Genomic DNA, 26,577 nt, shown 5'->3' with positions numbered 1-26,577 from the left:
ATTATTATGATGATGTTGGAGATTAAATTCGTGTGGAGACCTTATTGCTCTAGTTAAATACTTTAATTCGATTTAATTAATTATTTCTCTTAAATTAATATTTACTCTCATATTATACTTTTATTATTGTAGCTAAACGATTATCTTAATTAAATGGATCATTTAAACAAAAATAAAAAAATAAAATAAAAGTAAAAGTATGAATTCGAAAATATAACACTATTTTTCTCAATTAAAAAAAAAATCTTAAAATTATGAAAAGTAAATGAAACATGAATCACATGTAGGGAATGGAATAAAATCTCCATTGACATACTCATCGATCACTTACAAGTGGAATAAGAGAACTTATTCTTGGGATTTGATTTAAACTCACATTAAATATACCGATTTTGTATGATTCGTGAATACACATCAACTTTTTTACAAGAATTTCCTGATTGCATCAGATTCAATTAATTAAGCATAAAGAATCATCCCTATTCCAAGAACAAAATTAGTGTGAATGCAACTAATAAGTACCTAACACCAACCTGGAGAGATAGAGATTGTGTGAAAAAGATTGATATATATATATAATCTAAATTAATCCCACTTCAACCATATCTTTGATTATTTTTATAGTAAAATTATAGTAACATATATTTTCTCGAATTGGGTTTATTGAAATATATGAATTTAGACGTGAAAAGGTTAACAAATTTATGAATAAACGTTTTAACTAAGTTATATTCTCAACCAATACTCGTTTAAATCAATTTCTGAATAAGATGCTTTGACAAAAAAAAAATGTTTCAAAGAAAATTTATTGACATTTTTTCTCTTCCGGATTAAGTTTCAAAACCTATTTTAAAATAGGTCAAATTATACCAATCAAATTATCAACTCAACAATTTCATTGGTAAGACCGTAAGATCGATTAAGGAACACGGATATGTGCTATAAGTACTTAATTCACAAATACACTTAATCATTTAAACAAGCGTAGAATTTGTCGTTTGACGGGCTCAAATTTAAGACCTTAAGAAGATGGGTTATCCACCTTTTGTTATCGCTAGACTATAAGAGAGGATAATATATATTGACATCAACACTTTGAAGATAACTTAAAAAAAATAAAAATATACCTGTTAATTAAGGTTTGAACCATTCATTTATCCCAATAAGAAAGATATGTAATTAATTAACATTTTTTATATTAAATTTAATATTTAAATATTATATATCTCTATATTATTTTAAAACTATTAAAAATAATAAAAATAAAATTTGAATAAGCCTTAACAATATTTTACACTAATAAGCATGCCCAGATGTTATTATCGCAAAAGATACTTTTAACTAGGATTATTTATCTAGGTTAATAGATTTAAGGACAATATTTTTAAAGTTCACAAGCTCAATTCATATTTAAAACGCTTTTAAACTTACGAGTTCGATTCATAATTAAAATGCTTTAATTAAAAATGAAAAACATGACTATGAGAAACATTCTAGCTTGATACATTCATAAACAAAAACAATTTTAGCGACAATAATGTAATATGCTCTGATTTAGTATGTACGAACTTTCCGCCACAATAATTTACATGGTTTTCGTTGTTATTGATTTATTTTCTATTATTTCATATTATTAAATTCACAACATGATTAATAATGTTTAAAAATACAATAATAAATCTAAAATAAAGTTAATATATTATTATAACTTCCAAATATGAGAAGAATCGATGAGTGCATGTTGTGTGTCAATTTGGAGGGGTCGAGTGGAATCTGCCTCAGACATCAGCAACATTAATTTCCCCCCAACATGTTATAAAAAGATTACTCCAATTAATTAATTAATAAACATATATAACATCTTAAACTATTATTTTTTTAAACTAATAAAAATAAATACAATATATTTGATCTCTTAGATAAAATCTATTTTCACTTGATTTATTAATTAAGACGGCTGCTTTATAGATTTTCTCTTATAATTTGTTTATGTTTCCTTCAAAAATAAATTTAGAAAAATGGAAAATACACAATTGAGTTCAATGTTCACATAATAATTATATAACTCTCTTCATTCATCCTCCATAAGCATATTTAAACAAGATAAACCCATAACTCAAAAGAAAACAAAAGAGAGAATGAGTGGAGTACACAAAACACAAAATACAAAAAAAAAAAGGGATATTTTTTTTCCCTTTTAGCAAGTGAATTACACCTCTTGGTCGGGTTTGGTGGTAATGGTTGATGAATTAGAAAGCTTTTGTTTTTTGTGATCAAATTCTCCATCTTCTAATTCATTAATATCTACTACTTTCATCTCATGGTTGCAAGTCGGATTAATCGCTCCTCCTTTTTGATATTGCGTATTATCCTTTATAGCTTCTTCGATTGTCTTGTTTTCTTTCGTTTCCTTTCCCTCCTTGTATTTTCCCCATAGAACGGCGTAGAGTCCAATTACAATCAAAACCGAACCAACCACACTGCATACAAACATCAAACAAATGAATTAATTCACTTAATATTATGAATTCACATTGAACCATTTAATTTGTGGGGTTGTGATAATTTCTTACCCGCCAAGATAGATCTTTTCAGCTAAAATGAAAGAACCCATGATAGCTACAATGATCATCATCAAAGGGCTAAAAGCAGTTGCAAAAACAGGTCCTTTCACTTTCATCACAAGTCCTTGTACATAGTATGAGATACTTGATGTCACAATACCCTACAATACATATTATACAATCATGTTAGTTAATTTTCATTTCTTGAAAACCTAATATGTGCAACATATATAATTTAACACTTGTAAAAGAGACTAACCGCGTAAGCAGCAGCAAGAAGGTTCATGTCCCATCCAATGGACCAAGCTGATGGTTTGTGTTCCATGACGAAAGTGACAGCGATGGCCTGTAGTGTTCCCATTAAACAAACTAATGTCGTCAATGTAAGCTGATGTTTTTCGTATGTCTTGAGAGCTGCTTTCTGCGAAAATTCATCATGCATAAGAATTCATATTTGTAACTCAATAAATTTCCTATGAATTATTTCAACTTAATTTTCATAAAAAAAATTAATTTTACCTGAAGGATGAAAAGAGAAGCCCATGCAAAAGTGGCAATGATGAGAAGAATGGAACCCTTCAACCAATCTTTGTCACTTGTTTCTGTTCCGGCTTCGCTGCTTCCGCCATTATGGCCATGTTTAGACCAGAAAAGTTCGACAATCGGTCCTTTGTATAAGGTCATCAACATAGCCCCAGCCACTGTAACTGCTGTTCCTGCCACCTTCACTTGGTATATTAGCTTCTTCAGGCTTATTTTCTCCATCCTATGCAAATACAAGTAAGCAAAATGTTCATTTTATGTATGTTCTTGGTACTTGGTATCTCGTTTGATAATACAAGTTTTTCTTTTTTTAAGAAAAAGATTGATACCTGAATATAACCGCAAGAATAAATGTCATGGCAGGGAGCATGTTGCTCATAGCGCAAGAGAAAGTGGGGGATGTATACTTGAGACCCGCATAGTAAAAGTTTTGATCTATCACCGGCCTATTTGGTTAAAATACAATAAATGAATTTGATGAATATATAAGAATGATTTGACATGTAATATAAAGAGATTTAAAGAAGTTGTAGACTAACCCAAGGAGTCCAAGAACAAATATTTGCATGAAAGTCTTGAAAGTAATCTGTGGCCTTGCTTTCCTGAAACAATTAGTTCATAATCATCAATATTTGAATTGGGCTTGGATTGATTTTTTAATATATTTTTTCATTAATTAAGTTTACATATATTCACCTTTCGAGGAAGATTGCAAAAGGGGCAATGACAGCAGTTGCGATTGCATGACGATAAACAACAAGAACATAGTGGCTCATGCCATGGTTGAGAGACACTTTCGTAATGATATTCATCCCTGCGTAACCAAATTGTAGCGATATCATGAAGAAATACGGTTTCGAGCTCTTCAAGAAGTTCATACAACATCCTTGGCGAGTATCCATTTTCTTCGAGAAAAAGTTAGAACTGGAAATGAAGTGTTTGGGGGAACTTAATTATAAAATGAGAGAACTAAGAGAGGAAGAGGAAGCAAACATGAGCTTGTTTGTGTTGTTGTTGTTACCTAATGACAATGCCAATGCCAAATGCAGGTATTTATATTAGCTGGGAAGAAAGGGTATCTCATGCAAATTTAATTTTCATTAATTTTATTTTTTTAATAAGTGGTTTTGGGACAATAATAAAGTATATGTAGATACTATTTGGACGCCTAACAAAGTAATGTGGTCCCAAATTTTGAATAGTGTTTAAGATAGTGTACATTTAACTATAATATTATTTGTTTAAAGCAAGCTATTATTAAGAAAAGACTCAAGTCTTGCATTAAAAGAGAGATTGAAAATATAGTACTCACTTGATTATGAGGAAACAAGATTAAGAATTTAGAAAAAACATTGAAGAAAATGATAACGAGATTAAGAATTTGTTGGACAGTAATAGAGGGATCTAATGAAGAACATATAGCCAAGATGCTCTCTCGCATTCATAGACTACCAAAAATTGGACTAAATTTTTGTGGATTATGATCGTCAATTTTGATACTTGTGTTCCTTGAGTTGTCCTTTTTTTGTTTTTTATGTTGTTTTGTCTCGTCCATTAATTAATTTGTGTGGTACTAATCGCACCAGTACTTAGTTCGAGTGTAACTTATTTTCAATTGGTTTATCACGTGATTTTATAATTTCTTTCGTGATTTTTATAAAAATAAAATAATTAATGAAATGATTATATCCTTAAAAACACATGGATTTGAGACTAAAACAAGAGGGAAGGAAATGACAAGCATATGTATTTGAATTCTCGTGTCACCGATGAAGTTTGGTTATTCGCCCTCTCGGACACTAGCATCATTTGTATATGGAGGACTAACATTTGGGACTTCTGTTTGTGATGGATCATGTTCGAGATATCAATGATGAAATATGTATTTGATATGTCGATTTTAAAAGGACTAAATAAATGAATTTTCTCTTAGCAAGAAAAAAGGAAAGATGCATGGTATCACAACTCACAAACACATAAGTATAATAATATAAGATGAATTTGTTGTGGATTCATACTGTTTGTTGTATAATTATTTTTATTTTTGTAAAATCCAATTGCAATTGAAAAATATATATAATTGCTTAAAAAGGCACATAAATATAATAAAAATAGAATAAATGTTATAAGGAATATAAATATTAGAATAATAAAAACCTTAAAGATGGAGGGGTCGAGAATAAACATCTTTGGCTTTAGGGTTCATGTGGAATGTGATGGCATAAAAACAAATTATTACTTATTAGAATTAATCCTCTATTATCCATGTAAATTAAATATATATATTCTTTTTCATATTGGGGCTGACGTATGACATAAGAGAGAGAAAGAGGAAAAGGGTGGGCTACACGTGTCATTAGAGAATAAGGCATCTGACTCACCCCGCCTATGAGAGTTACTTCACATAAACCAACCCCAATCAAAACTAGGCCAGGGAAATATTTAAATATATATATATATATATATATAAATTAATTTATTAGATGATAGAATAATAAAATAAATAAGTGTATTTTAATTGAAGGATTATAAAATAAAACTAAAAAAATAATAACTTATTTGAAAATTATTTCAATAATTATAACTAAATACATTTAAGATCTCGTTTTTTTTGATGGAGTGCTATTCACGTTAGAACGGATGATTTGTTTATGAAAAAAATTGTATTATGTTAAGTCATTGTCGTACGTGTCACGAGAATGTTGAATCAAAATCTCAATTATTTTTGTATTAATGGTGACTAGTATTTGAAATCTTTTTTAAGTATAATTGAAATTCACTAGATAATGTCCGAGTCTTTGTGTATATGTTAAGAAATTTAGATTGATGCAGTTGATATGATAGAACTGCATATTTGGGTTATCATCTCAATTATTTCTAAGGAATATTTGGTTGGAGAGAAATCATCAAAGTTGAAATTCAACTTTAGTCATTCGATGCGTATCATTTATAATGTTATTATTATGATTTTTTATGAGATTCATTCTGGAAAGTCGGTGAAGTCGATCAGGGAGTTAATAGTTTTTCTCGGGAACTTACGAACTCGATAACCTATTGGGTGACATGGTTGTATTATTTCTTCTTATTTTTTTCTTTTCTTTTATATTTTTATTTTTTAATGTATTGTTTTGTCGTTGTACTTAAATGATTTTTATCATTTTTAATATACATGAACCATTTTTTAAAAAAGAAATTATTTAAAAATTATTTCAATAAATAAAACTAAATAATTCTATTAAAATAATTAAATTTTAATACCAAATCATAAAAAAAACTATCAACTCTAAGATTTATATTATAAGTAAATATGAGTTAAATTGGTCTAATTAGTTCACAAAAATATTCAATCGCCGCGTGAAATTAACATATGGAGTGGCATATCAATCATGTGGAAAAGTTATCAAGAACATTCTTTGTTTACCGTGAGCGATGGTTCATTAATCCGTCTTTAGGATGATGAATAATGTGGGGTAAGTGTTTTGTTATTCTTTTCCATGTGTTGGCCTCTATTACTATTTGTAGAGATGTCACAATTCAATGATATGTTCAAACATCGCTCTCAAGGTTTTGTGCATCGTATCAGATATAGAAGGAGGTTAGTATTTGGGGAAAGTTCTTTTTATAATAGATTGTTATCATCAGTGGCCAACAAATGGGTGTCTTCATTGAACCAGGATGCAATGCGATGGAGAGATTTTAATAAGTTTAATGAGAGACATTGTTATTATCTCCTTGATAGAGTCGTTCCAACTGAGTTGTGTTGTGAAAAATTATGGGAGTCTATGATTCCCGCTAAGATCTTTTTTCGGGTATAATGCGATCCACGGTGGTATTTTAATTGATGATAGATGTATGCACAAGAGTCTTATCTTAGTTAATCGATGTTGTATATGTTTTAAGGAGATAGAGACAACCTCTCAATTTTTTACATTATAAGGGTGGTGTTGGTATTTAGAGTCTTCTTTGGAGTATTATTAGTATTCATTGATTTAAATCGAGAACCATTGGTGCGTGTTGAGAATCGTGGAATGAGGCAACTAGATTTGTGGGCCTTAAACAATGAGGTTATATCCCATTAATTTCTGGTGGATAATTTGATTTGAGATATGTAAAACCTTCAACAATTTCAAACGACCGTTTAGGATCCTTCGTAATGCTATCATCCTAATATTATAAGAGGTTTATTAAGGAAAGCCAACCGATTCAGTCAAATAGCTCATTGCCCTTTTAAAAGATCTCTGCACACATTAATTTTACAATATTTACGTGATTTTCTTCCCAAATGTAATATTTTGTCGTTGTGTTTAAGCGACTGTACATCTCATAATATCATTGTATTAATCATTTTAAAAATATATAATAAGACACTAAGGCTATTTCCAACCCTTAATCTCATTCTCATACCCAAAATATAGTAAACGTCACATTAAATAGTAATTCATCTCTAACTCAAAAACTCATTTTTAAACTCAAACGAATATTTCCAACTTTATATTTTCAATACTATCTACATATTCATAAATTTTACAAATTAAACCTCAATCATTTTTCTATTTAATTAAAAGAAATTATAAGAAAAAATATATAAGAAAAAAATAATTATATATATAAATAAATTATATAAATATATAAAAAACAAATTTAATATATTAAAAGATTATATAAATAAATTATATAAACAAGATTAATATATAAAAAAATAAAATTAAACAAATAACTTTAAACTCAGTTGGTAAATATTAAAATACATTAAAGACTGAAATATATATAAAATAGTCTTTTGGTAGATATTAGGGGTATAAGTTTGATGATGGGCAGAGACGGATCGAGGAATTCATCTTGGGTGGGCTTAAATTTTGTATAATAAATTATATAAAAAAAGACGTTATATTATAATAATTAAATACGTTAAACTCTATGGAATTTTAAAACATAAAATTTATGAATAATAAAATATATATTTACATTCTTAGATAAATCTCCTTCAATATAAAGTGTCAAAAAGTTGACAAAAAATCACGCTTTATTTTATTTTGAAATTCAATCTTTACATTTTCATTGCCGAAAATGTTTACTCATTATTATTAAAAAAAAATTAAAAAAATTAAATATTTTATTAAACAGTTATAGTGAAATTATAAAAAAAATAAAAAATATTAATCCTAAAATCAAATCAATTATAAATATAATAAAGTTAACCAATACATAAATTAAGAAAATAATATTAGGAGAGAGAATTAAAAATAATAATAATAATAATATTTTATCTCTTTTCAAATTAGAAAAATAAATATAAAAATTTTAAATAAAAATGATCGGATGATAAAAAATTAATAATATATTAAATTAGTGAAATAAAATTTAAGTCTAAATAAATCTCAAATGAAATGGGAAATATATATATTTGTCCATATATATAAGTATGGTATATATGAGAAATAGGGATTCAGATTTTTTATTTTATTATATATATATATATATATATATATATATATATATATATATATATATATATATATATATATAAACAGCCCTTGAGTAGGTACAGTAACGATGGGTTGGAGTTTCCAAACCTAAGATGAGTGTGCTTATGCTATGCTGTTGAATTAGAGACGGTTGAATTGAAGACGGTCTAAGGTAACTCAAATGTCAATAGTGCTTCTTAAGAGATATTAAAAACACATTAAATAAAAAAAAATTAGTATATTTATTATATGGATATTTGAGAATAAAAAAATGAAAATAAAAACACATAAAATAAAAATAAGAAGAACATTAAACCAAAATTAAATAAATCATAACTCTAAGAATACATAATATCCCAAATAAGATAATACCATGAAAATTAAGAGAAATTAGTCATAATTTATCAAATGAAAATCAAGCTCTTAAGGATCTAATTGAGTTTTCTTATTATTTTTTAATTTCACACTCTCTAGATGGATTGTTTCTCATTTATTTCAATTTATTCGGATCTTTATTCCATTGAGTTGTTATATTTTATATCTTAATCTTAGTGGGATGCCTTATTGATACAAGTAATCAAATGATTTAATTGGAATAAATTTCATTGTTACTCATTTTCCAACCAACAAGGTTCACTTATATTATGTAATTGACTTAATGTTTCATTCTATATATAGAATATTATGATTAATGTTATGGTTGGTTCATGGCTTAATTTCTTTAAATCTTATGGTGTTTTAATATTACTATGCTCTTTATTTGGTATTTTGTTTATCATTAATCATGATCCAAATTAATTTTGAATAATTATAAAACGATAAACATTATATAATTTTCTTTTAAATTTTAAAAGGTTAACATGATTTCCCCTCGATGTCGTCATGTCTCTCGCTTCAATTTAAAGTGTTTCGTTAAATTCAGATATTAGACTTTACTCTTTCAAAATAAAACTCCTAGATACTTTAATAAGTTTTAAGTTTGATGTAATTTTCTTTTTCACTTAAGAAAATTGAATCATCCTTCAATACTCTCCATTTCTCAAATAAAGTTTTGATCTTTATTAACTAAACAATTTATCAAAAGAAAAAGGAAATGATAGTACAACTTAGAATTTGAAGAATTCTTAACAATCAAGAATTCAATGATAATATAATATTTTAATTTTAAAGCACTTGCACTTCAAAGTAGCAACAATACCACCATACAATTATTTAACAATTAATCACATTGATCTGTTTTTGGCGTACCAAATGGATCACCTTTTTTTAAATTAATTAAATGCCAATTTGCAAGTTTCCACCAGGTTGTTTGTTTATACCAATTGATAGAAGAAAAAAAGGTTTTCTTTTCAAAAGTGCATTTTAAAATTAATTTTTTTTGGTGAAAAATAACTTATTTTCTTTAACTTATTATTTGTAGTAAAAATAAATTCAACTATGACGAGTTTCCAAATAATGGTTTAATAAGATACTAGAATTGTAAAAAAAAAACGAAATCTTTCATATTTTTTGCAAATTCAAAATTATTCACGAAACGATAAATATTGTAGTATAGTGTTGAATCATAAAAATGACACGAGTTCAAGCTTCACATTCAAATCATGTAAAAAAAATAAACAAAATTTAGCACATGAAACAAAGGGGACCCAAGACTATAACATGTCCTAGACCCTAGTCTCAAATTTTAGCACTTGCACTTAGGGAACATACCTATTCTCTAATGTTGTTGTTGTTGTTTGTATGGATGATCGTAGATTTGATTGTCATGTTTATTGGTTAATATAAATTTTGCTTTTTTATGTCGGTTATATTTGATTAAGATCTTACATCCGGGATTGAATGCATCATATATTTAGTTGATTTGATCATTGTTTAGATATCCGACCATATACATCTAATATTCATATTAATTGACATGTTTTAAACTAATTTTAAAACAACTCATCAAATAAAATTAATTACAAACTCAATAAATAACAATTTCAAATAGTATTTTTTTTTATTTATATCCGACTTTAATAAATCGATTTTTATTATATCAAAACTTTATATCCAACTATATATCTAACTGATCTTAATCGATATAATGGTTTGGCGATTCAAAATAGAATGGCCATGCATGTGACATAAAGATTTGTGTTGTATGTTGGAATATTAACTTAGTATTATTAGCAAGACTATGAATAAATCAAAATTTAAATAAAAAAGAACTTCTTTAAAGAATGTCAAAACAAACAAGGCAGATGTACGTTAGAGATATCTATTTCGAGAAATCCAATCACGAATATTATTATAAGAAAAAAAATCACATTATTAAAAAAAAATAGGGTGCTTTTTCTGTAATGGGTTCATGATCATCATATAATTAAAACAGAAAATAAATAAATAAATATTAATTTTCACTTTTCACTCCATTAATTAAAGCAAAATAATGGAAATGGTCCATAGAAAGTTCAAGAACATCAATTAGTAGTTAGGACTAGGGAAGGTGATTCCATTCCATCCAACCGATCAGTCGAATCAAACATGTTTTTCCAAAAACACAAGCAATATAATTATTTTATATTTTAATTCATATATTTATAATCTTTTATTATTATTATTATTATTATTATTATTATTATTATTATTATTATATTTTTTTGGACTAGGGTTTGTCTTCATAAAGATTCTAAAAACGTGTTTAAGATTTTTTTTTTTTTAAAATTCAATCTCAAACATCACCTCTATTTATCTTATCATTAATTATATTACTTAATTTGATAATTAAAATAATAAAATATTTTATATTTAAAAAATATTATTTTATCATTATATATTAATATTTTTTTTTATCTTATATAGATTTATTGAATATAATGATAGTGGGAATGGTAGAGAAAATAAGTTTCTTGAATGAAACAGGGTGATGTCATGGACTCCACTCCCAACCTGATCCACACATTACATCCCTAATAATTGGAACCTCTCCCAAACTGAAGTTATGTGGTCGGTTAGCTCTTGAGGATAGAATAACTAAGATTTTTGAAATTCGATTTTAATTGAAGGCATTGGAATGAATTAGTGGATCTTACTCAAGTTTTTTCTATAAAGGAAAAAAAAAAAAGCAGTTCCCTAGGGATGGTTTGGATTTAGAGAAACAAAAGAACCTTGAAGGTGTGTTTGATTTTTAGATAAGATTAGTTACGGTCTCCATTATCTTCGTCTAAGGATATTTTGACAGTAAAAAAATCATGTTCTCAAAGTCATGAGTTCGATTCGAACCATTTAAGAAAAAAGAAGAAAATATATTGTGTACATATTGGAGGAGTTGAGAACATGTTAGCATTCATGGGATGATCAAGAACTAAATGAAACACACGAGGATGAAAGAATTTCACAAGTTGCATTAGATAGGTGGAGTCTATTTGTGGGAGAAAGATGATGATAATAGAGAGATGAATGATGAACAAGTGGAGCACCTAAAGAAAACATATAGAAATGGGTGTCTAATCATCCCCAATCAGATGAACACTTGTGTGGTTCGTCACTTGACTCACCTTTAGTTCTGCACAGTTTTCCCACACAAAATATGGTTTTGGACCTAGTGATTGTGGCTGTGGTTTTGGTTGTGTATGTGGTTATGCCCAACACAAGTTTATCATCACACAATTATAATGAACTTACTAAAAAATATCAGTGCTAGTTCAATGTTTATCTGATTGTCTATTTGAATCATTAAGGTTATACCTAATGAATTTGGACTACTATGGAACCTAACTATATTAAGTGGGTTATGCAGTTGTTGAGAATTGTGAATAGAGGATGTGAGCTCGGTTGGTCTATCCGCTTATCTTTTGGTTGACCGTAACAGGAAGGAACGGTAGGACCTTCAATGAAGGTTGTCATCCGATGCGTTTAATCTATAATTATATTATTATGACAATCGGGATGTTTAATTGGGTAAATCAGTTGAGACAGTGCGTGCAACTCATTTATCTTCTCAAAGACTTCCATGCTCATTAAAGTTTGTTATGATTTGTTTATTTCTTCTTTATCCATTGATGAACATTTTTGTGTCTTTCTGATTTTTTTATTGGTTTTAACTCAATTTTTAATAATGTTTTTGTCGTTGGAACTACAAACAACCCTCGTTTATATCATTTTGTATGAATATTTTGAAGAAAATGTATACACTTGGTGCCTTTGAGGGGTCAGTATTTATTTTAATGTTGCGTGACATAAGTGTTTATTATATTTTTTTAATTGTTTTTGTAAATGATCCTGAAGGTTCAAACTTATGATAATGTAACTCTGAGACTTGCGCTTTATTTGTTAGTTAAACTAGAAAAAAAAACACTTATTGTATATTGTTAAGCTAAATTGTCATTTAAAAGCATTATATTATGAGTTAAAAAGAGAACAATACAAAACAAGAATAATTTGATGGTAGTCATATAAGGGCTACATTTTAACAAAACTGTTAAATCAAATATGTGATACTCTAAAGATATTATTTGACTATTTAATGGGGGACATCTCTCATTCTCACATGCTTTAATTTGTTCTCTTGTTTGTGAGTGAAAGGATTGCATGAATAGTATTTTCAAATTTTGATACACACCCATGACATTTTATTTTATTTAGAACTCTTTTAAGTTCATTTTTTAATAGTTAAGTTTGAAGATTTTTAATTAACATGCTTTCACACCTAAAACGAGCTATATTTCGAAAAAAATAAAAGATCCCGATCTCAATTACTTTGGGCGCATTATCCAGCTCTATTGTAACATGTGATTCTTTTCAAATAAGACTCGACTCGTCTAGTGAGCATTCTCAACAGTTCCATCTTTATGATTTTGGCGGAAATTGTATTCGAGTCCCAATGTTCTTTGAATGGAGCAACTCCTAGAACTATTAGCTCCATAGGAACAAACACGAATGGCTAGAATTTAGATCTTAAAATCTGATCGGCTTGAAACGATCAGTAAAAATGTAAAAAAATAACACAAGAAAACACATATTTATAGTGGTTCACTCAAATAAGCTATGTCCACTCCAACCGTTAACAGATTTCACTATGAAAAATAATAAATATAGAGTTTCGCCTCACACTTTATCTCTATAATTTTGTCTTATTAATGTAAACCATTAACAATGACATTTTTATATGGTAAACATTCAGGTAATCAAACCTAAATAACTCTTGGTCAAACTCAATCCCAAACTCAAACACAAACCCAATAAACTCTAATTAGCTTCTTAGAGTTTATTATAAGTGTAGGCTTCATTACTCAATAATTCCACTTGAAGACTAAGTTCATCTTCTCTCGATCGGTAGCGACTTTCCAACCGGTGTCTTAACGAAGAAGACCAACTGAAGTTGCACACAACTTCAGTTTCTCGTTTGTCACAACTTTGTCAGCACATCGACTGAATTCTCACTCCCGAAATCTTCTCAAGATCTAACACTTCATCTTTTTAAACTGATTGGATGAAATAATAACGAAACTATATACGTTTCTTCCTACTATGATAAACTGGATTCTTTTTCCAAATGAATGGAACTCTAATTGTCGTATTGCAACACACTTCCCTCGTATTCTTTTGCAACCACAACATTTTCTTACCAGTCTGTGTCACAACAACAAACTTTGCCTCGCAACTAGAAAGAGCGACAATCTTCTGCAGTTTTGAAATCCAATTGATTGCATTACCTACCAGAGTATAGTTGTATCATGTTGTGCTCTACTTATTATAAACATCACCACCAGTCCTCCGCGCCCGTCGAAGGACGACATTTTTTATTTTTAAAAATACTCTCGCTATTAAAACTTTTTTTATAACATTTATTTTTCAATTAGTAGTCTGAGGGTCTTAAACAAGGATAGACTTAAGTTTCATAAATAATTATACAAAATTATTTAGAAGGGCGTACACGCGATTGCGTTGATATATATCTGAGTAAAAAATCTGAAAAATATCAGAAAATGTGTTAGAATTTAAAAATAAATTCCAAACAGAACCTTAGCAAAAATATTGGTTTAGGAAGAATCCCAAAAATATTAAAATATTATTTTCTGACCTTTTGGGATTATTTGAAAATAAATTCGGGTTTCAAAATTACAAAAATAATTTTGGATTTTGAAAAGTGGAACCAAACAGGCCTTAGGACCCGAGTCCTAGGGTTTGCGTTCGGTTTAGTCGATCTAGGCTTAGTCGGGCTCGGTCAAGATCGGGGTGGTCCGGACTAGGGCTCGAGCGCATGGGTCAAGGGACCGGGAGGCTCGGTCCTGGGTCAAGTTCGTTGGTCATGGTCGTCGGTCCTATGTTTAGGGTTTGGGTTAGTTTTATCGGTCCTAGGCTAAGAAAGGGTTCGGTCCTAGGGTTAGAAACATCGATTCTAGTGTTAAAAACACCGATCCTAGGCTAAAGGGGGTGCTCAGTCTTAGGTTAGAAACATCGGTCTTAGGCTCGGTCCTAAGTTAAAAATAACTCGGTCAGGTTCCTTGGTCTTGGGTTAAAAAAAATGGTCCTAAAATAAGGGGAGGATTCGGTCCTAAGTTTGGAAAACTCGGTCAAGTTCTTCGGTCCAAGGTAAAAACCATCGGTCTTGGGGCTCGGCCCTTCCTCAAGAACACCAGTCATAATCCTCGTTGGAGTTGAAGAACACCGGTCAATGTCCTCAATTGGAGCTGAAGAACACGGGTCATGGTCCTCGGTCAGAGCTGAAGAACACCGGTCCTAGTCCTCGGTCGGAGGCTAAGTTTTCTCGGTCACGGCTGAAGAAACAAGACCGAGGATATTGGTCCTAGAATAAAGCTTTAGGACCGATGAGCTCTTATTTTGGTTAAAATTTCATAAGTTCATAACTTTTTATTCATATCATGGAATCATGATCTATAAGCTACAATTAGTTCATAAGATCATGAAGAATAAAAACCCTAACATAAAAAACGATTTCAAGATCTTTACAAAGATCAATTTCAAAACACCATTTCTAGGTCAAATTTTGGGAATTTTCAAATTAGTCATTTCAATGTCTGATTTTTGTTTCATTAGCTTTGAAACGATGAATATAGTTGAACTCAACCAAAACAATAACACAATTCAAACATTAAAACAAATTTTGAAGATTAAATCAAAATTCAAAAATTTTCAAAAACACAATTTGATTCCTTGGAATACATCCTAACACATTAACAAACATGTATAGCAACTAATTGGATAAAAAAAATCTAGATTAAACCAAGAACATAAAATTTTTTAAAATACAGTTTTAAGCATAATTCTTAAAAAAAAATTCAGTTTGATCAAACATGATCAAAACATTGTTACAATTACTTGTAAATCATTCTAACATGTTAACAAACATGTATAGCAACTAACTGAATCAAAAATATCGAATTAAACTCAAGAACATAAGATTTTAAACAATTCAGTTCTTAAACTCAAATTTATAAAAAAATTTGATTTAAAATGATTTGATCTGATTTCTTTCAACAGAAAGTTCATACATGATATATATAAGGATTCTAAACAAAGAAATTTCATAATCAAACTTAATAACAGATTAAGCCCGATCAAACAAGAAAATTTGAAAAAATTCAAAATTTTCTAGCACAAATCATGATACAAATGATATAGAAGCATACCAACAACTGGAGAACACTCTTGGGGCGTGTTGGAAGCTATCCCAAGACATGGATCGAGGCTTAGATCGTCAAAGCAGGTTTTAAAAAAAACAGTTCACCAGAATCTTCAAAGGTTTGATTCAGGTGGCGATTGATTGGTGTTTGTTTGATTATTTAGTAGTGGAAGGGCAAGGGAGTATTTATAATCAAGGAAGGTCTGTTGAAGAAATCCAATTCAACTTGAATTCGCCAATTTTTAGTCTTATCCCTAAATCATATCTTCTTCGTGGAAGCCCGTTTTAGCGCGAGGTGTACAACCTAGGTCTAGGGCTATGATAGGCGATGACGAGACAAACGTGTAGGTGAAGAAATCAGTGGATAAGGTCGAGAAATGACGAAGTTCTCCCTTCTTAAAGAAATGCACCGACGAGATCGCGTTTCCTGCGAGGTTGCGATTCAAGCAAAGAAGAAGACCGAAATGGCGTCATTTCATTTGACGTCGTTCCTGTTCAATCCGCGATCAGCGGTCTTGAATAACGGGGTTAGTCCATCCCGTTAGTTAATCCGGTGTGGGAAGGAATGCACTTGATCTGTTGTAGCGGATTGTGTGGGAGTATCTGGGCGCTCATTTGATGGTACAGAATCCTACTGCAAAAATTAAAAATAATTTATGCCACATAGAGTTATTAGATTTTATTTTTATTAAAAACCGATTTTTAATCCCTTTTTCACTCATTTTTTCACAAAAAATCCATAAAAATATTTCTATCAATACAATAACAATTATGTTCATATTTTATATTTTATTTTCTTGAGTATTTTTGGACATTTTGGGTATTTTATTTAATTGGTTTAAGTTATAAATTAAACATAATTGATTAAATCACAATTAAATATTTTTAACCTCTTTGGTCTAATTTGGGTTAAACAAATATAATATTTTATTTTCAAATTAATTTTGGAATTTTGAACAATTTTCCTAATTAAGATTTAATTATCACAATAATTGACCCTTAATTAAATTTTCAATCTTTTTAAAGTTCTAATTTTTAATTATCACAATATTTTTAACCTCTTTGGTCTAATTTGTTTCTCTCTCTATCACACAATTTTCAGAGAGAGTTCTGTGAAGAGATCAAGAGAAACAGAGTGAAGAAAATACAGAGGAAAAAGAAGAGAAGAAGATATAGAGGAAGAAGAAGAGAAGGAGAACAGAGTATCACCTTCTTTGTCTTGATTACCCTCAGGTTCATTTCTCTCTTACTTGTAAAGGAAATTTCATGTTTTCTCAAACCTAGATTTGTTTAGGTTTGAATGAAATTAGTTTCTCTGTATGTATACCTCAACTTTAGGTTTAAAGTTGAGAAGAACAATTGTATTGGTTTCTTACTAATTAGTGAAATCTGTTGGTTTTGCCCCGTGGTTTTTTACCCTCCGTGTTGAGAGGGTTTTCCACATAAATCTGGTGTTCTTTATTACTTTGATGATCTGCTAGTATGATTTGGTTGACTTGTGAAATTAATCAGATCAATTGATTTCAATAGGAAAGTATTATTCAACTTGAAATTCCTAACAAGTGGTATCAGAGCTGTTAGGTTTACTTTCTATTGAAGAGTGTTTTTCTCAGGTTCAGATGGAAGGCAGTAGCACTATGATCAGGCTGACAAACAATAACTGGCAGATTTGGAAATCCAAAATTGAGGACATCCTTTATTGTAAGGATCTGTATGAGCCAGTTGAAGGAGATAGTGCAAAGCCAAAAGAGATGGCTGAAGCTGATTGGATAAAACTAAACCGGAAAGCAGTCGGCACAATCAGACAATGACTTGATGATAGTGTTTATAACCATGTAGCAAGTGAGAAAAGTGCTCATGAGCTATGGAAGAAGTTAGAGTCATTGTATGAGCAGAAAACGGCAAGTAACAAAGCGTTTCTAATCCGAAAGTTGGTAAATCTGAAATTCAGAGAAGGCACAGGTGTTGCTGAGCATTTAAACGAGTTCCAGAGCTTGATTAATCAATTATCAGTGATGGAGATGACCTTAGAACATGAGATACAAGCCTTATTGCTATTGGGATCATTGCCTGACAGTTGGGAGACATTGGTTGTGACAGTTAGTAATGCAGCTCCGAATGGTGTGCTTACTATGAGTATAGTTACTAGCAGCTTGTTCAATGAGGAGACAAGAAGGAAGTCAACTAATACAAATAGTGCACATACCCTAGTCACAGAGAACAGGGGAAGAGCTGAACACCGACAACAATCAAGAGGCCATAGCAAGTCAAGAGGCAAATCAAAATCTAAGGGAAGAGAATGTTATCACTGTGGTAAAGAAGGTCACATGAAGAAAAATTGTAGAGCCTGGAAAAGACTACAGAATGAAGGCAAAAATCAGAAGAAAGATGATGAAAACAGAAATACCACAGCCACAGTAACTGCAGAGGATGTAGTTATTCTTTCTTGTGAAAAGGAACAATATCTACATGCAGAAGATCACCAAGGAGTTGAGTGGATAGTTGATACAGGTGCTTGCTATCATGCTACACCGAATAAAGAGTTCTTCACCACGTACAAGGCTAGAGATCTTGGTACAGTGAAGATGGGTAATACTAGTCACTCAAGCATTGTGGGTATTGGTGACATTTATTTGCAGACAGAACAGGGGCATCGGTTAACACTGAAAGATGTGCGACATATTCCTGATTTGCGTCTAAATTTGATATCAGGTGATGCATTGGACAAAGATGGATTCAAGCATTATCTTGGTGGTGGTGAATGGAAACTCAGCAAAGGATCAATGATTGTAGCAAAAGGGAAGTCGTGGCACTCATTGTACAGAACACATGTGAAGGTACTCAAAGATGATCTGAATGCAGTACAAGCTGAAAGCTCTCTAAACCTGTGGCATCAACGCCTTGGCCACATGAGTGAGAAAGGGCTGCGAATTCTGGTGAGGAAGCTGCACATCCCCTCAACCAAAGATGAGATTCTGGATCTATGCGACTACTGCCCATTTGATAAGCAACATCGAGTCTCTTTTAGTCAGACATCAGAAAGAAAACATAATGTGTTAGACTTGATTTATTCTGATGTGTGTGGTCCTTTTGAAGTGGAGTCATTGGGTGGCAATCGATATTTTTTAACATTTATTGATGATGCGTCTAGAAAGGTGTGTGTTTATTTTTTTAGAACAAAAGACCAGGTATTCAATTACTTTCAAGAGTTCCATGTCATGGTAGAAAGAGAGATAAACAGTAAGCTGAAATGTCTTCGCTCTGATAACGGGGGAGAGTATACCTCCAAGGAATTTAAAGCATACTGTACCAAATATGGTATTCGACATGAGAAGACAGTGCCTGGAACTCCGCAGCACAATGGTGTGGCTGAGAGAATGAATCGCACCATTGTAGAAAAGGTGAGATGCATGCTGAAGATGGCAAAGTTGCCAAAACAGTTTTGGGGAGAAGCAGTTCGCACAGCCTGCTATCTCATAAACAGGTCGCCATCTGTTCCTTTGAAATTCGAGATACCAGAAACAATATGGTCTAAGAAGAATGTTTCATACTCACACCTAAGGGTGTTTGGATGCAAAGCATATGTGCATATTCCAAAGGAACAAAGATCCAAGTTGGATGATAAAGCAACTCCATGTATTTTCCTTGGATATGGAAATGAAGAATTTGGATACAGGTTATGGGACTCAGAAAAGAAGAGAATTGTCAGGTGCAGAGATGTTGTGTTCTTTGAAGGTCAGACAGGGATAAGTCTAGAAATCAACGAGAATTCAGAGAGGGTTGATGAGTTCATAGAACTCATACCAGTTCCTTCATATGTACAGTCAGCAGTAACAAATGAAGATGAACATGATGAAGAAGTTGCTGAAGAAACCTCTGACATGAATGGTAGTAATGATGATGATATTGTTAATGATGCTTCTATGCAGGGGGAGCAACATCATCAAGTGGAGCCAGAAGAGCCCCAAGTAAGAAGATCAGAAAGAGAGCACAAACCTTCTAAAAGATACCCTTCTTCAGAGTATATCCTGTTGATTGAAGAAGGAGAGCCAGAAAGTTTTCAGGAGGCACAAGCTCATAAAGACAAAGTTAAGTGGCAGGATGCAATGAAAGACGAGATGAAGTCATTGCAAGAAAATGACACATATGAGCTTGTGGAGCTTCCTAAGGGCAGAAAGGCCTTGAGAAATAAATGGGTGTTCAAGCTAAAGAGAGATGAAAATGGAGAACTTATGAAGTACAAAGCCCGACTGGTTGTAAAGGGTTTTGGACAGAAACAGGGCATCGACTTTGAGGAAATTTTCTCACCAGTGGTAAAGATGACTTCCATTCGTGCAGTGTTAGGTCTAGTATCTGGCCTAGATCTTGAACTTGAACAACTTGATGTAAAAACTGTATTCCTTCATGGTAACCTTGAAGAAGAGATCTATATGGTGCAACCAGAGGGATTTGAAGTGAAAGAAAAAGAGAATATGGTTTGCAAATTGAAGAAGAGTCTATATGGTTTGAAACAAGCCCCGAGACAGTGGTACAAGAAATTTGACTCCTTTATGATGAGTCATGGGTACCAGAAAACCAAGGCACTTCCATGTGTTTTCTTCAAAAGATTTCCTAATGGAAAATTTATAATCCTTTTATTTTATGTTGATGATATGTTGATTGCAGGACAGGATGCTCTGTTTATAGCTATGTTGAAGAAAGAGATGTCCAAGACATTTGAAATGAAAGACATGGGTCAAGCACGCCAGATATTGGGCATGAAGATTACTCGTGACAGAAAGTCTAAGAGACTTTGGTTGTCACAAGAGAAGTACATTGAAAGGGTGCTTGAAAGATTCAACATGCAAGGAGCAAAGAAAGTAAGTTGTCCACTTCCTAGCCATTTGAAATTGAGCAAGAAGTTGTGTCCATCAACAGAAAAAGAAAAGGATGAAATGTCAAGTGTGCCATACTCCTCAACTGTAGGGAGTTTGATGTATGAAATGGTTTGCACTAGGCCAGATATAGCTTATGCAGTCGGTGTGGTAAGCAGATTCCTTTCTAATCCAGGAAAACAACATTGGGAAGCAGTGAAATGGATTCTTAGATATCTAAGAGGCACTTCCAATTTGTGTTTGAGTTTTGGAAATGGTGAACATGTGCTAGAAGGTTACACTGATTCTGATATGGCTGGAGATCTGGATCACAGAAAATCCACTTCAGGTTATGTGTTTACTTTTGCAGGGGGAGCCGTGTCATGGCAATCCAAATTGCAGAAATGTGTGGCTTTGTCAACCATAGAAGCAGAATACATTGCAGCCACTAAAGCTGGTAAAGAGCTATTGTGGTTGATTAGATTTCTCTTGGAGCTTGGTATGCAACAAGAAGATGCAGTTGTTTTCTGTGATAGCCAGAGTGCTATAGATTTGAGCAAGAATGCTACATATCATTCCAGAACTAAGCATATTGATGTGAGATTTCATTGGTTAAGAGATGCAATAGAAAGCCAGCAGATGAAGCTGAAGAAAATTCACACTAATAAGAATCCATCAGACATGTTTACGAAGATAGTTCCAAAAGACAAGTTTGAGCTTTGTTGTCGGCTTGTCGGCGTGAATACCAAGTGATGACTTGAAGATCGGTGTGCCTTTCTCCGTGGGCTGGAGGGGGAGATTGTTGGGCCTTATGGGTCCAGCCCAATTAGGCAATATAAAAACCAAATAAACCCTAATTTCATTTCTCTCTCTATCACACAATTTTCAGAGAGAGTTCTGTGAAGAGATCAAGAGAAACAGAGTGAAGAAAATGCAGAGGAAAAAGAAGAGAAGAAGATATAGAGGAAGAAGAAGAGAAGGAGAACATAGTATCACCTTCTTTGTCTTGATTACCCTCAGGTTCATTTCTCTCTTACTTGTAAAGGGAATTTCATGTTTTCTCAAACCTAGATTTGTTTGGGTTTGAATGAAATTAGTTTCTCTGTATGTATACCTCAACTTTAGGTTTAAAGTTGAGAAGAACAATTGTATTGGTTTCTTACTGATTAGTGAAATCTGTTGGTTTTGCCCCGTGGTTTTTTACCCTCCGTGTTGAGAGGGTTTTCCACGTAAATCTGGTGTTCTTTATTACTTTGCTGATCTGCTAGTATGATTTGGTTGACTTGTGAAATTAATAAGATCAATTGATTTCAATAGGAAAGTATTATTCAACTTGAAATTCCTAACAATTTTGAATATAAAAATTCAAAATATTATTAAAAATAATAATATTATTTGAAAATATGGTAAGTTAAATTTTCGTAATTTTGATTTTGTTTCTTTTTATTTAATTACTTGTGTTCCAAAATTAATTTAAAAATCTAAACTATTGCCAGCCAAATGCAATAATGTTAACCATAACATGAGTACATGAAGAAGAAAGAAAATTGATCAAAATTATTTAACTTATTATCATATGATTGAAATGGGATTTATAATTTAAAATGATCCCCTATCGATCCTGGTGATTTTATAAAATAAGATACATTATTGCTAGTATAATTTATTATTAATACAAAAAAATTGATAAATATTTTTATCATTTATTAGACTTTGAAAAGATGTGTACAATTACAAGATAAAAAGAAAGAAACCTCTAAATTAATTAATGGCATGGTTACTTTTTTTTATAGTGCAATGTTTATATCATTATCATGGACATAAAAGTAGCAATATTGTATATTATTATACAAACTCTATCATACAACTAATGGCCACTTCGATAACCTATTAGATTTATGTTTCCATTTTAAAAATTCTCCATTATATCACATCCATCGCATTCCTAAGCCACTCGTCTAAGTTTTATCCCTAAATCAGTTCTTCACAAATTAATTAGTGTTTGTAGCTAATACATGAATGGTCCTACAAACTTTGATTTCGATTGTTATATTGAATAGAATAGATATTCACTGAGTAATCTTATCTCGAAAATTGTAAGATGCAAATAGAGGGGTAAAATATATATAAGAAATAAACTACAATAAAAAAAAATTGAATGATCTTCAAAGATTTGCGTACACTTGATCAAAGACACTTGAAAATGCCTCTTCTCGTCAAAGATATTCATCATTTTTCAATTTTTTTAATGTAAAAAACTATAATGATATCCCAAAATTATTATTTCTATTTTTATTTAAGGCGTTATAAGTGAAAATTGAACCCGCTACATTTAGTCTCTTAGAAATCACTATTATCACTTGAGCCAGTTTGATGGGGTTAATCATTTCTCGTTTATGTTAGAGCTTGGTGTTATGTATGTTTTTCATAATAGAGCGGATTATAACAATGAACTTAAAAGGTGATTAAATTCAAGAATAAAATATCCATCTAATTGATTGTTGTATTCACAAAACTAATGCAAACTTTGCTATGAAAAAACAAGCTCTTAACCAAAAATTTGTGATTGAGCCTCATTTTCATTTATCATAAAATCATTTACATAGTTCATTTTAATATATTGTTTTTACCCGAGTTTATTTCTGTGGAGACTAATATGATCTCATATAGTCGTGAACTTCTTTAGTTTAGAACCTTCAAATTGAGAATTGAAACTTTTGATATTTGATTTATTAAGTAAGACTCTTTTATATTTTTATTTATTATCATAAAATCATTTTCATAGTCCCCTTCTAACATCCATACAATTTATTTTTTACTAAAGAAAGTGTGAAATGGCTTTCTTAAATGATATATAGGCGAATTTGGTTGGTACAACAATTAGCAACTTTCAAAAGTTCCAAAATATGAAAGACTGCTTTTTCTCTTTGTCTTTACACACTCAAAAAGAAAGAGACCACAAAAATGTCCTTATTGAGCAAAGCTAAAGTGCACATCATCACAAACACATAAACTAATGTATACCATTAGCTAGCTTCTCACTATTTAGTGCTGTAGAACATTTTTGTCACTCAAAAGCTTGTATGATTGAATCTCTTTGTCAGTCATTTTATGAAGAAAAGAGCTTCTTTTTGGTCAAAGATTCAAGGTGGAACTTCCAAAACTTGAATCTTTATGTTCAATCATTTGACCCAATTTTTGGATCTTTCTGATTTTCTTCTTTGTGTCCAAAGCTATAAAAAATAATCACTTCTTCGGTATTAAGGAAAGTGAGTGCTACCAAAAATAATGTAAAGGAAGGTTGGAACCAGCAAAATATTACTTAAAACATATGTAGCTTTTTATCTTTTAAATAGTTCAAACGTGACAACTTGAACCTCGTAGAGATATTTTCTTGTGTTATACCACTTAATAACGAGTCTTCATTTAAAACTTAAACAGCTAGTTTATGTATTTCATTGGGCATATTGTATTCATTTTCGTGTGTTAAACCCGGTTAGAAGTGAAAAGATAAATTTAACTCATTTAGAAACACATTTTGAAAGCATTAATAAATATTTGAAGTTTTTGAATAAATCTTTTATGTATTCACTTCATAATTAATTTTGGACAGACAAAAGTGTTTCTAAATAAATTTATTGACGATTTCTTTAATTAGTACTAGATCCATACTCAATCGAGAAAGTTTGTCTAAATTTCTGATCATATATGCATACAAAAGTGCAACTAGTTTGTTGTTGTTGACAACCTTGTTAATGGTCTCCTAGGATATATGACTCGAACTTCGACAAGGATTAGTTTAGTTTGACCCATGTGGATTTGAACCATATATAAAAGAATGCATGCTTAACAAAAACAAATATCTTTAATTGACAGATTGCAGTCATGAGTTCGAGTATTCACACGGAATAATTCTCAAACAAATAGTTATAAGCTATAGACTTGAAAATGGTCCGAGGCATGGACCACATTGACTTGTTCTGCAGTCATGAGTTCGAGTATTCACACGGAATAATTCTCAAACAAATAGTTATAATCTATAGACTTGAAAATGGTCCGAGGCATGGACCACATTGACTTGTTGATGGTCCATGATGGTTCGCACTTGAAAAAACCTATCTTGATTCTTGACCCATGTTGAATTGGTCCAATATGTTATATTTTCACTATCATCATATTGGGCCTAGAATAAAATCTATAAGCCCAAAACGGTACAGTATATGAGCTGATTCACAGTTAGACATTGTTGATATTAATACACGATAATTTTAAATCAAAACTAAATATTTATACAAGTTTAAGCTGATTTTCTTTCATTAAGGTATACAAAATAGCTCAAATGTTTTTAATTTATTCTAATTTTTTTGTAAGTAAATATAATCTTAACTTGACTATAAAATTTTGAATCATATTTTCATTAAGAAAACTCTTAGGCCTTGTTTGGTAGTCAGTTATTTAAAAAATTATTATTTTAGTGATTTTGAGAAAATGAAATTTTTTTGGTAAAAAATTTTTTTTAGTTATTTTAAAGTATATTAATATATAAAGAGAACATAATTTTATTTATTTTTAAATAAAAAATATTTTAATATTTTATTTAATGAATTGAATCATATAATTAATGAAAGCGAGAATAAAATATTTTTTAATTAAGTTAAGATTATTTAAATAATCCCAACCCAACCCCACCCAATAAGTCTTAAGAGTGACTTCACTATTGAAAGTGATTTAATTAAAGAAAATAATTGAATTTGAGGACAATCTTGTCGGAGTTAATATAGGTTTTTTATGATTCTCTTAAAATAAATTTAATTGTTGATAATTTGATTATAAAATGTTTTTGATTTTGACTTTGAATAAGGCTCTCCAAGGTGACAAATAAGGCTCAAAATTAATATGGGCCTAAATCACTCATGGATATTAAAAAAATCAATTTTCTAGGTCAAGTTTTTGGAACATTTTATATAACAAAAATAGTAAAACATCTTTTTTTTCCTTTTTAATGATTTTTAAATGAAAAGAAGTAGCATGATACTCACACTCCTTCCTTTAATTCAAAATGCTAATAAAATAATTTTTTTATTTTGTAAAAATAATAATTTTATGTTAAATTGATTTAAATGTATTTTTTAATTATAATTGTTAATTTAGATATATATTATTTAGTAATAATTTTTATAAAAAACTCACATCAAAACGACAAAATCAATCTTTTAATTAATCAAATCAAACACAATATTTTAGAGTATAATTATTTATACTTTCAATAACATAAAAAAAAATCAAGAGAATCACAAAATACTCATGAATAACAATATTGAAAATTATTCTCCTATTTTGTTTATGCATACAAGAATGACATTTTGTAATTATTATATATTTTATTTCAGTATTTTGTACAAGCAGTAATATTATAAAAAAAAAATAGTATTCACGTGATGAGCATAAAAAAACTCTTTTAGCTTCTATTCCGAATTTCTGATATACAATCATTTTCTTCCATACTCAAATAAACTAAACCTTAA

General features: G+C 30.4%; 1 protein-coding gene across 1 annotated transcript; it reads right to left on the bottom strand.

Moving 5' to 3' along the window:
• Positions 1-2,026: 2,026 nt before the first annotated feature.
• LOC124941959 (WAT1-related protein At5g07050-like) lies at positions 2,027-4,117 on the bottom strand. The gene is made up of 7 exons (XM_047482351.1): positions 3,804-4,117; positions 3,647-3,709; positions 3,437-3,553; positions 3,084-3,330; positions 2,824-2,985; positions 2,574-2,725; positions 2,027-2,480 (listed from the first exon to the last, which is right to left on the bottom strand). The coding sequence occupies exons 1-7, from the start codon at positions 4,007-4,009 to the stop codon at positions 2,210-2,212; spliced, it is 1,218 nt and encodes a 405-aa protein (XP_047338307.1). The 5' UTR covers positions 4,010-4,117; the 3' UTR covers positions 2,027-2,209.
• Positions 4,118-26,577: the final 22,460 nt, after the last annotated feature.

This window comes from Impatiens glandulifera, chromosome 6 (assembly GCF_907164915.1).
Source record: "Impatiens glandulifera chromosome 6, dImpGla2.1, whole genome shotgun sequence".
NCBI classification, from domain to species: domain Eukaryota; kingdom Viridiplantae; phylum Streptophyta; class Magnoliopsida; order Ericales; family Balsaminaceae; genus Impatiens; species Impatiens glandulifera.
Note: the sequence above shows the minus strand (reverse complement) of the source record. Positions and strands in the feature narration are given on the sequence as shown.

What these genes read in the sequence shown, in the direction of transcription:
- LOC124941959 (XM_047482351.1), bottom strand. Translation starts at nt 4,009, where the DNA reads ATGGATACTCGCCAAGGATGTTGTATGAACTTCTTGAAGAGCTCGAAA. An exon ending in TTTGCAATCTTCCTCGAAAG is followed by an intron (nt 3,710 to 3,803) that starts GTGAATATATGT and finishes TAATTGTTTCAG; the next exon opens with GAAAGCAAGGCCACAGATTA. An exon ending in GAAAAGATCTATCTTGGCGG is followed by an intron (nt 2,481 to 2,573) that starts GTAAGAAATTAT and finishes GTTTGTATGCAG; the next exon opens with TGTGGTTGGTTCGGTTTTGA.